General features: G+C 29.6%; 5 protein-coding genes across 5 annotated transcripts; 3 read left to right on the forward strand and 2 right to left on the reverse strand.

The window, feature by feature from the left end:
• Positions 1-58: 58 nt before the first annotated feature.
• On the reverse strand, positions 59-3,232 carry LOC128952522 (dolichyl-diphosphooligosaccharide--protein glycosyltransferase subunit 2-like). Its single transcript, XM_054297930.1, has 7 exons — positions 3,048-3,232; positions 2,671-2,976; positions 1,955-2,338; positions 1,570-1,874; positions 1,287-1,496; positions 605-1,100; positions 59-368 (listed from the first exon to the last, which is right to left on the reverse strand). The coding sequence occupies exons 1-7, from the start codon at positions 3,048-3,050 to the stop codon at positions 153-155; spliced, it is 1,920 nt and encodes a 639-aa protein (XP_054153905.1). The 5' UTR covers positions 3,051-3,232; the 3' UTR covers positions 59-152.
• A 58-nt stretch (positions 3,233-3,290) lies between these two features.
• Positions 3,291-4,845, forward strand: LOC128952523 (cyclin-dependent kinase 5-like). Its single transcript, XM_054297931.1, has 6 exons — positions 3,291-3,558; positions 3,634-3,725; positions 3,795-3,864; positions 3,936-4,027; positions 4,109-4,249; positions 4,357-4,845. Exons 1-6 carry the CDS (start codon positions 3,457-3,459, stop codon positions 4,748-4,750), a joined length of 891 nt encoding a protein of 296 aa, XP_054153906.1. The 5' UTR covers positions 3,291-3,456; the 3' UTR covers positions 4,751-4,845.
• A 261-nt stretch (positions 4,846-5,106) lies between these two features.
• LOC128966335 (paired box protein Pax-6-like) lies at positions 5,107-7,918 on the reverse strand (the record flags this gene model as incomplete). Its single annotated transcript, XM_054313182.1, has 3 exons — positions 5,107-5,647; positions 5,728-5,778; positions 7,821-7,918. Coding segments are annotated over 3 exons (690 nt in total), but the record flags the coding sequence as incomplete, so codon positions are not given.
• On the forward strand, positions 6,296-7,501 carry LOC128951942 (testis-specific serine/threonine-protein kinase 3-like). The gene has a single exon (XM_054297248.1). The coding sequence runs from the start codon at positions 6,350-6,352 to the stop codon at positions 7,499-7,501; it is 1,152 nt and encodes a 383-aa protein (XP_054153223.1). The 5' UTR covers positions 6,296-6,349.
• Positions 7,919-8,058: 140 nt separating the features above from the next.
• Positions 8,059-8,690, forward strand: LOC128952266 (protein FMC1 homolog). Its single transcript, XM_054297626.1, has 2 exons — positions 8,059-8,263; positions 8,405-8,690. The coding sequence occupies exons 1-2, from the start codon at positions 8,171-8,173 to the stop codon at positions 8,669-8,671; spliced, it is 360 nt and encodes a 119-aa protein (XP_054153601.1). The 5' UTR covers positions 8,059-8,170; the 3' UTR covers positions 8,672-8,690.
• Positions 8,691-11,447: the final 2,757 nt, after the last annotated feature.

Genomic DNA, 11,447 nt, shown 5'->3' on the forward strand with positions numbered 1-11,447 from the left:
GACTGGTATTGCAATACTGTAAGTTAATCAATAAATGAACAAGCAAGTTTACTTTATATAAATTTTATTATCTGACAAATTAAATTAAAACAAAAATAATACATTAAATTATGTAATTAAAAATGTGAAAATATTTAATTAAAACAAATAAGTTATTGCTTTCTATTTTTGGCCAATCGGGCCAACAATGAATGTCCCGCAAGAAAAGTGATAACTCCGAGACCCGCCAAGTATTTACACGTTTGAAACATATCTAGTTTAAGGAAAAAACATATATAGAGTCCAAATATAAGGGCCAATCCTGTGTGAAACACAAGCGCTGATAATGAAAAGGGAAAGTTTGAAAGATTGACTCCAATTTTCAGCCACTAAAACAAAATAACATAAAATTATTCAAATACTAAATAATTGTAAACATAAGTAACATCTAATTAATTCATATGTATGGCAATTGCTCTTTGATATAAGTATTCATTAACTAATATCAACTATACTTTAGCCATAAATTAATTTTCCAATGATATGGAAGAGAACATTGAATCACATTTCAATGACTCCAACGAACATTGGATTCAATCAATAATTAAAATAACAAATGACTTACGAGTCCGAAAAGAATCACAATTGGAATCAATACAAGAATCGAAAAGGCATTTGATATGATAAGCGCCGGACGCTTCTCAGGTTCTCTAAACAAATGCTTGATCTCTGGTTTTGGGACAAACGGTGAGACTGTTTCGGTGGTTTCAGATGATGACGTGACAGAAGAGAGTTGAAGATTAATGGATGCAATCTTCCATTGGATAGGATTAGAAATGACGGCATCACCGATGATAATCAATATGTCATACACTCCGTTAACATAATTCAAATCTTTGGCTTTTGTCAATAAATTTAAGTCAAGTTTATAATTTAGTACTGAATCCGGTTCAGCAATAAAAACAATCTCTTGTTTTGTCTTAATATTAACAAATTGAACAAATGTCTGGTGAGCTGTCATAAGGTCACCAACTATTTTATCGCGTAATTGAAACTTAACGACAATCCTTTGTTGTGTGTCCGCCTCCAATGGGTTTCGCACTGTATTCGGATATTCGAGTCTATTATGAATTATAGAAATTGTTAGAAACGACCCAAATATCATTCAACAACTATTTATTTGTTAAATAATATATTTCGCATCTTTTAATATACCGGAGGATTGGGAACAGGTATAACACTAAAATAAGTCAAACCTGAGGGTGACACCGGTTTTATAATAGTAATAAATAATAAACATAACATACTTTGTAACGGCACCACTGCCACCAGTGTCTCGATCGGCAACAGTGATCTCCGCGCTGGCAATCGAGACTTGTGTCAAAACAATAACTTTAATCTGAACGCCAGTGTTTCCGATAAGACGTGGATCAGCTTTAGTAGGAGTGGCACTCACTGACACATCATACTGTCCTCTCATTGGTTTCGATTCCAAAAAATTTATTGCAAATAATTTGCTAAATGTAAATAAAATTACCGTTAAGGCAAATATTATATATGTTTTCTATATAATATAGTATAATAGCCTACCTGTCCCCTTGAACACCCTGAAAAGGTTTCTTAGACAATATCACATTCTTATCATCGACTCTCACGGCTTTGTCAATAGTCACTGAAAGAGGACCCAATGAAGCGCCCAAAACGTTAGTTACTCTGACAGTTAAAACTGAATTAGTGGGCGAAAGAGCACTGGAACCGTAGTTTGTGATCACAACTGGAATGTGGTATTTGTTATTTGTAAAGAGTTTAAGGACTTCAAGCAACTCAGAGATGCCTTTTGGTGTCAAAACATATTTTCGTGACAAGAAATAGTTTGCAAATTTCAATGCCTGATCCTATTTATGATAATGTAATTTATATATAAATACCAAATCCATGTATCGGTAATATATTATTCAAGTGTAACGACACTTACATTTGTTAAACCGACGGGTTTATTACTAGCAGTGGCCAATTGATAGACACCGGTAATAATGCTGGCAGTAATGCCGAGTCCGCCTTCAAACTGCAAGAATCTTCCATCAACTTCATCTGCCTGAACAATAATGTCACCAATTTTTTCGACAAAACTATTTCTGTCCTCAGCTTTAGATAACTTAGCGGCCAATTGAAAGGTGAGACCAGTATTTAAAAGTGATTCATCCTTTTTAAGAGATGACATCAATGCTTTGGAAACTTTTGTTGAGTCCAGAGGTTTACCCAAATTCAACAATGAAATGGCCGCTCGGTATATGTCCAGCACTGATGAGTCCTCTTTGATGACGGGCTCTAGTTTTGTCATATATTGTGCACTATTTAACTGCAAATTCAATACATTATTAGACACATAAACTACTCTATAATTAATAAAATTATATTATATTAATTGAAATGTATTTGCATTTTCCGCACATTAATGCATTAAATTGTTTTATCATTAAAGTAGGATATTTTGCAAATATTTTATTTTTTGGCTTATTTTTTAGATATCGGGTATCAAAGAGTAACCGCGAATATCGGGTAAGAAAGCCCAACAACTATACAATCGTTTAAATTAATAATTAATTATAATATCTTATAATTAAATTTGTAATGTTATTAACCATAATATTAAATAAAATTAATTTAAATTATATTTGTTGTGATAAATACCTGACAATTAGTCAATAGTTTAGCTGTGGATGTAATGTAATAAATGCTTTCCAATGTTTGGTCTTTTATTGTCTTTAAATGATTGCAAACGTCCGCCGATTGACTAATGGTTTGCGACAGTAATGTCTGCGAAAGAATTGAGTAATAAAGAGTCGACAATGAATTGGACGACACGGGAGATGACAACTGGACGGCACTCTTCATGCGATCCAAATCTGACTGATCAACAACTGTTGTTGCCGTCGGCGATGAAGTCACCGACAGACCAACAATCAAACACATGAAGAGCGGCGTTAAGAGTTTCATCTGCAAAGACACAAATGTTAGCGCAAATTGTACTTAAATTAAGTCATATTATATAAAATCATATGACATACCATTGATTTAATGGATCATCAATTGATGGCTAAATAAATATCACTAAAACCTATTTGGGTGGACACGTGTTGTGTCTCTTCAAAATGAGAGATCAATTTCAATAGATATTGTATTGCAGTCACACATCAATACAATGTAAGTTATGAGTTGTACTTTTGAAAGCCAGGCCTACAATGAGATACCAGTGCTGTTTAAGGTACCGGTGCTTCAAATGTCCAAACATTTCTTATCAAACACCAGATGTCGACAACAAATGATTTCAAACAATCAGTTATTTTGTTTTGACTTTTATTGCAATCAATTGACTGTTAGTTTGACAAACAATTTAACTACACTTCAGGTAATCTCTTAATTGACTGATTGAGTCTAATCAGTGAATTGTCTGACTGTTGGCCACTTCGGGAAGCGATGCAGAAGTATGAAAAGCTCGAGAAGATCGGTGAGGGAACGTATGGCACAGTATTTAAGGGCAAACATCGGGAAACTGGAGAAGTGGTGGCACTTAAACGGGTCGGTATTGTCATTATAGTGACACCAATTGGTGTTTGAATAATAATATGATTTATATAAATGTATTGTCAATAGGTTCGTCTCGACGACGACGATGAAGGTGTGCCGTCCAGTGCTTTACGGGAAATATGTTTACTCAAAGAACTTAAACACAAAAACATTGTCAGGTATTATAACTTAAGATTATATCAATGAAAGTGATAGACATATCAATTGATTGTTTTGGTAATCAATAGATTACATGATGTACTTCACAGCGAAAAGAAGTTAACGCTTGTCTTCGAGCACTGCGATCAGGATCTTAAGGTTTACAACAATTGATTGAGTCTTATGTTTGCAACAATTGTGGTCAATATATTTAATTATTTTTATTGCAGAAATATTTTGATAGTCTTAATGGTGAGATTGATCCCGATGTTGTCAAGAGTTTTATGTATCAATTATTAAGAGGACTTGAGTTTTGCCACAGGTTTGCAATTTATTGACCATTAGATGTTAATTATAATATTATTATCGATTTATGTAATAATTTTTACCCGACTTTTGTTAGCCATAATGTACTTCATAGAGATTTAAAGCCACAAAATTTATTGATTAACAAAAACGGCGAATTAAAGTTAGCCGACTTTGGTTTGGCCCGAGCTTTCGGTATACCTGTTCGGTGCTATTCGGCTGAAGTGGTCACTCTGTGGTAAATAATTTTTGATATCTTAAAAATTATTTTTATTTTTTATAAACATATAATATCAACGTATTTATTAAAATATTATCTAAAAATATATGACAATTTGCTGACAGGTATAGACCACCCGATGTATTGTTTGGTGCAAAATTGTACACAACTTCTATTGACTGTTGGTCTGCCGGTTGTATATTTGCCGAGTTGGCCAATGCTGGCCGACCATTATTTCCAGGCAGCGATGTTGACGATCAGCTCAAAAGAATATTTAAATTATTGGGAACACCTACTGAGGATTCGTGGCCCGGCGTTACTCAGTTACCTGATTACAAGCCATTCCCTCTTTATCATCCCACCACCAGCTTTGCACAGGTCGTGCCTAAACTTAATGTTAAGGGCCGTGACTTACTCCAGAAGTTACTCGTATGTAATCCAACACAACGTATATCAGCTGAAGACGCAATGTCTCATTCATACTTTATTGATCTCCCGGCGACCATCAAAAATGGTTAACAATTTGCTCCAAAATAGCCAAAATATACGTACAGTTCTTATTGTACGATAAATTATATAATATAAATGATATTTTGCTTTATATTTATTTATTACATTCCTTTAAATCATATATTAATTGTGTTGTATATATATTTTTACTTTAATCTAAATAATTTGTGCTTTTAATTTATCAAATATTTATCAATTTTATGACAATTAAATCATTTTAATAATTAAAATGTAATTAAAACATCAAAACATCATTACGTATAGTTTGATATTAACATACAGTTTAAATACCGATAATAACAATTTAGACATTCATACAGTAATTAGTTTATAATTAATTGCACACATTTTAAACACGAAATATATTAACTTTGATTTTTATGTTGATCTTTAGGATCGCATTTCTCATGATTTTCTGTCATTTCTAAGATATTTATTTGAGAAACACTTGTCGGTAAAGAAACAGTAGGTTTAATGGGAAAAGTGGGTACATTTGGTACTGAATTACAAGAACATAATGATGGCATTGAGCCGTACTCTCGATTAATCGATACATTACTCCTCTGAAGTGCCGACAACCCAAACAAATTGTGAAATGAATTTATACTCGAAGTAGAAGTGGGTTTGAGATAATGTAATGCATTAATAAATCTATGCTCCGGTGGTATACTAAATGACATTCCGCTTGTTGTGAGCACTTGATTATCGCGTGACATCACCGGAGATGAACTGTTTGGTCGAGATATGGTTGAGTTAGTCATTGTACTCGAAGACAATATCAAGGGTATGGCTGAATGTGATACACTTTGATTTGTGTTTGCTGTCGATGAACTGTTCCAACGCCACGACGATTGCACCGGTGTTTGGTGTAAGAGTTGGAGACGAGTCTGTTTACGCCATTTAGCTCTTGAGTAATCAAATTATATTCAAAATTGTTATAAAGTTTAATCATAAATATAATTATATTAAAAGTCATAAGAAATTACCTCCTATTCTGAAACCAAACTTGAATTCTTGATTCACTTAAATTAATTTTACTGTTAAATGAGTTGAAACAAACAAATTAATCAATTTATTTTTACTAATTTAAGAATTTATCACATATTAATTTATAGTATTATAATTAATACTTTAAAACATAAAAATATTCAAAATGCAAATAAGTTATAATATATGACAAATTATTGGTAATTTTTATCAATAATAATTGAAAACAAAAATATAATTATAAACATAGAAAACTTTTTACATTATTAATAATATGTTCGACAAATAACAACAAAAGTTTGTGACAATTTTTTCATATAACTTCGGGATCTGTATTACTATACAATGTATACATTAATTGTTATAATTTTGAAATTGAAATTATAATTATAATTGTTGAGAAATGAAACTATTGTTATCTCAGTTTTTCTTTTAGCAGCCGTTTTAGGTTATTTCGCGCACCAATAATACCAAATCAAATAAATCTATTCAATGAGATATCTATTGTGTAAAACATAAAAACATTTCAAATTTGAATCAATATTGAATATTCAGTTATTTAACGTATTATTTGTTAAAAATCTTTAAACAAGTATTGATAGACTTGGAGTAATCAATAAGATGTCTGTTATTTTATCAATTATTCGGTGTTGTTGTCCGTGTTTTTACCAAAAAGATAAACAAAAGCCGACAAAAAAAGTGCATAAAATGGAAGAGTCGACCGATGCGTCTAATTGTAGTGAAAGCAAAACTTCAATCACTAACGATGGCATTGAAATCCCTGAGTTCGTGATTCCCGATAATTATCAAACAGTTGAAGAATGTCTTAACGCTAATAATATGAAACTTCTGGATGTATTGGGTGAGGGAGCCTTTGGCAGTGTTTATCGTATGGAAGACACCAAAAATCATGAGATTAAAGCCTGTAAGACATTGAAAATCGGAGGAAAACATCGAAGTAACCAACTCTACGAAAATATTAGATCAGAGCTGAGAATTATGATTGATTGCAAAGATAAACATAAAAACATAATTAAAGTCTACGATTGGTTCATAATTCGTGATACAAATATGGATCTTCAGAAATGCTATATAACTATGGATTTGGCTAATGGAGGAACTGTTCTCAATATGATGAACACTGGAGTCAGAAAAACAGGTCAAAAGTATTTGAAGAAACTCAATGAAAATAAAGCAAAACATTATTTCAGACAAACCACAGAAGGATTAGACTTTTTGCACTCAAACCAAATCGCTCACAAAGATCTCAAACTGCAGAATATTCTTGTTTTTATTGACAACAACAACAACACTGAAACCATTAAACTTACGGACTTTGGATTAAGTGGTAAACGATTTAGCAATAAAAGAAAACAAATACTTAAAGACAAAGAAGACGTGGGAACTCTTGAATATATGTCACCACAAGTCGTCAAACTATATATTTATAACCAGTTTAACCATAAAGTCGGCAAAATTAAAGAATACGATTCATTTAAAGCCGATTGTTGGGCACTCGGAGTCTGTCTCTATGTTATGATTTGCATTCAATTACCGTTTACTTGTATTGAAACCAATCTTGAATCCGTCACTAAAATGCACGCAGAAATGGTTAACAGAAACATCAAAAACAAAGTATCCAAAATCTCGTCAACAAATTATTCAAATGATTGTCGGGATCTTATACTACAACTTCTTGAACCGGATCCAAGCTTAAGACTTACCACTAAACTTGTATTGAAACATAAGTGGCTTTTAGAAAAGGACAGTTAGTTATCAGATATAGTCAATAGTTTAATAAATAACTATCTTTTAATGCCTTTTGAATTTTAGTTAAAGTAATGATTAAACTTACTTTGAAATACTTTACAAATCTATTATCGTTTAATTAATGTATTGATTAATAAAATACTGACAAAACAAAAATAATTTTGTAATCTATTATAAATTCATTGTAAATCATATTATATACAATCACTTATTATTTAATTAAAAAATGATATAAAATTATACATTAATATTAAACTTTTGTATTTCGACTACATATTTAAAATTATGAAAAAAGTAAATTTATAACAAATTGATGGCAAACCTGGCAATGGATTCCCTGAGGAAGACATCGGGATAATGGGTCCGTTGGAAGAGTGACTCCAATTCAGACAACTGTTGCGGTGTGAATGTCGTCCTATTCCTCCTCTGACATCAAATATATGCTATTAATTGTCAAATCATTTAAATAATTATTTGATTCAAACTTTTGTTTAAATGTTAACACAACTAATGTTTTTACAACAGATGTCTCTATAAATATGTGTAAAGATTTTGAATGTGTTATCAATGAATCAGTGATTCAATCATTCAATTCATGTTTCAAACAAAATATATTAAATTTATATTTCATTGTTTTATTTGTTTCTAAACTATCACCCAAACAGTTCCTAAATGTCATCATCGGTAACAAAATTCAATGACTCGTTGAGACTTTTAAGGAGTATTTCCCATGAATTGCGACGACTATTAAACGGTAAACGAAAGGTCGGATCAATTTAACTGAAAATTGTCTTTATTTTTGAACTTATTTTTGATTTTATTTTTGATTTTATTTTTGATTTTATTTTTGATTTTATTTTTTATTGAATGATTAATATCTAAACAATTGTTTGTTGTGTGGATTAGGATGGCCTCAAAGTTATTGGTAACGAAGCCATTGTCTATATGTTTGACATGTATCGGCGTCACGATGTCACCGATCAACGGGTTTGCCGACCAAAACACGAACTTAAATACTTGGCCGACACTTACCGCTGTTATCTAAATAGTAGCCGAAATTATCAGCAAATTTATGATCAATTTTACAGTAAAGGCGAGCGAAGTGTCACCGAAACGGCACAAATGCTTGGATTTAAATTACCCAATCAATCRCAAGAGTCACCTAAAGAGTGACCACACTTTTTACTTTACTCTTCAGTATATCATTGTTTTGTTTAATTAATTTTAATTAGTAATATTATAATTGTATAGTTTATATATATATATATATATTACAATAATACTTGTTTACATAATACAATAATAATTTGTTTTTGTAATTAACAAATAAATGTATTTAAAGTTTTAATCATTTACTTAAAAAATAAGGTATTATTAATAATTTGGGAAATATATAAATAAAGATCACAAATGATTGCTTACTTGTCTTCTTCGGGGAATCAATAGGTCTTCGGCCAGTGCGGCGATCATATCATCAGATAATCGAGATGTTGAACTATTTACTGCGGGTCCAAATTGATGGCCAATAAATTGACCAATTGGTGGCAAATATGGTGTCACCATTTTCGATTAATTATTAATAAATTTAATAAATACAAAAAACAATAATATGTTTAATTGAAATGTAGATTAATATAAACTGAAATCAATTCAATTTTTAAATTAATAAAATTTAGATTTTCTTTGATTATTGTCTTAAGTGACAAACTTTTTTGAAAAGTTTGAGTAATAAATAAGTAAATAAATGAATGATTTATATAAAGTTTGATTTGTCGATCGTTTTTATAGCTCTCCAGTTGTGTTGCAATCCATCTGCAGATTAGATTCATAGATGAAATTGACAGACAAAAAGAAAATTTATATATAATATGTGATATAATGTATATTTGAGTCGATATAATATATTTTATATGATATTCATATATGTATTTACAATAATAGTATAGCCTATGATAATGTATTTGTTATATTTTGAGTGCTTTATTGGTATCTTATTTCTAATTAGTGTAAAAGTTTCACCGATTTTTCAATCATGTCATGAGTGGAGAGTGGATGCGATATACGACCACAACCTGTAAGAGGGATGACATAACTGACATCACAGGGATGTTGGCTTACAAATCATAACAGGAGAGAGAGAGAGAGAGAGAGAGAGAGAGAGAGATAATGTCTATTATATGAATCTCTATTATGAATATTACATTTTGATCTCTATTATGATCTATACATACAGTATCTCATTAAGTAATATGTTTTTGAAAACTCACTCGGCTTTTATTGTAAAGACATTTACAATAAAATTAATTTTCATATGAATTGATTGCTTATATTTTATAATAGGAGAGAGAGAGAGAGAGAGAGAGAGAGAGAGAGAGAGAGAGAGAAAGAAAGAGAGAGTAGTATTAAAATTAATAATTGTAATTATTATTATTATAAAAATCATATACAAAATAAAATTTAAACATGACTTTGAGATTTCAATGCTTTTATTGACTTCAATACAATAACAGTTTTAATTAGCGTCAAATACATACATAATCAATGGATAACTAACTAACTTTTTACAAATAAAAATATAATAATAATAAATGTTATTTTAAAACGGTATAATTATTAATATTAATCTATAAAAATAAATGCAATATTTAAAATCAGTACTTTAAAACTATTAATATAAAAAAACAAATATTAAAATTTTTATATAATATAATTTATTGTTATACTCCTTAAAAAACAATAATTTTCAGGTAATTTTATTTATTTCTTATAAAATCATTTTAAAATTATAATTATTTAATAAAAAATTATAATACTTAAAATTATACTCTATTAATGGAACACATAATAATTACTGTATATATATTTTATATATTATTTAAAAATGAAAAATAGAAATTTACTACCCATTCAATTAAAAATTATTATTAATAATTAAAAAATATATGAAGTAATATTTGTGAAGTAATTTAACCGTATTTTATATTTTGGAGTATACTGTATAAATAAACTTTACATAAATGCCAATCAATAAACATTTGTTATAAATTTAGTAATTTAGTAATATTGACAAAATATGGCAAAAATATTATAGAAAACTTCTAAATGATTATTCTCACAGATATTTCTTAGAAAATTTTATTTGCCATAAAATAACATTTGCATAAACAACACATTCAAATAATTTCATATTACTTGTTATAAGTTATAACTATGATATAAAATAATTTCATTTGTATATAACAGCAAAACAAGGGTTTAGTATAAATATGAAAGTATTATAAGTTATAACGGGTTTATTATTAACATAAACTCAGTTATTATGGTTGACATCGTTATTCAAATGATTGAATACGGATTGTATTTCCAATATTTTCATCAATATATGTGTTCAAAGCAAACGACATACCGAACCGCTTATATAATACAATATGACTGAAATAAAAGCAACAAATTTTGTTATAAAACTGTCCCAGAAATCCACTAAATCAACAGACAGTCTTAAACAGCTGCGGCGGCGATGCTATTAATTTCAATTATCTGGTCAACAATACATTGAATTAAAAAGTGACCAAGGGCAATGTTGTAGATAAATTTAAACTGGATAAGATTATAATTTGTCATTTTTTAATTAATTTTATTATATGCCAGATAATTTACAGTCGACTGTTTAACAAATTTATAAATAATAGTCGACTGCAATTATCTGGCAAATCATACAATTAATTAAAAAAATGACCAATTACAATCTTATCCAGTTTAAAATTATCTACAACATTGTCCTTGGTCACTTTTTAATTCAACATATTGTTGACCAGATAATTGAAATTAATAGCATAGCCGCTATCATCGCCGCCGCATTTGTTTAAGATTGTCTCTAAATGAATGACAAATGCAATGCAATAACTGTTTTTATTATTAAAAGTTTAATTAATTATGATATATGTATATC

This window comes from Oppia nitens, unplaced genomic scaffold (genome assembly GCF_028296485.1).
Source record: "Oppia nitens isolate AA-2021 unplaced genomic scaffold, nextdenovo-longstitch-racon4-pilon3 scaffold1_pilon_pilon_pilon, whole genome shotgun sequence".
Taxonomy (NCBI): Eukaryota; Metazoa; Arthropoda; class Arachnida; order Sarcoptiformes; family Oppiidae; genus Oppia; species Oppia nitens.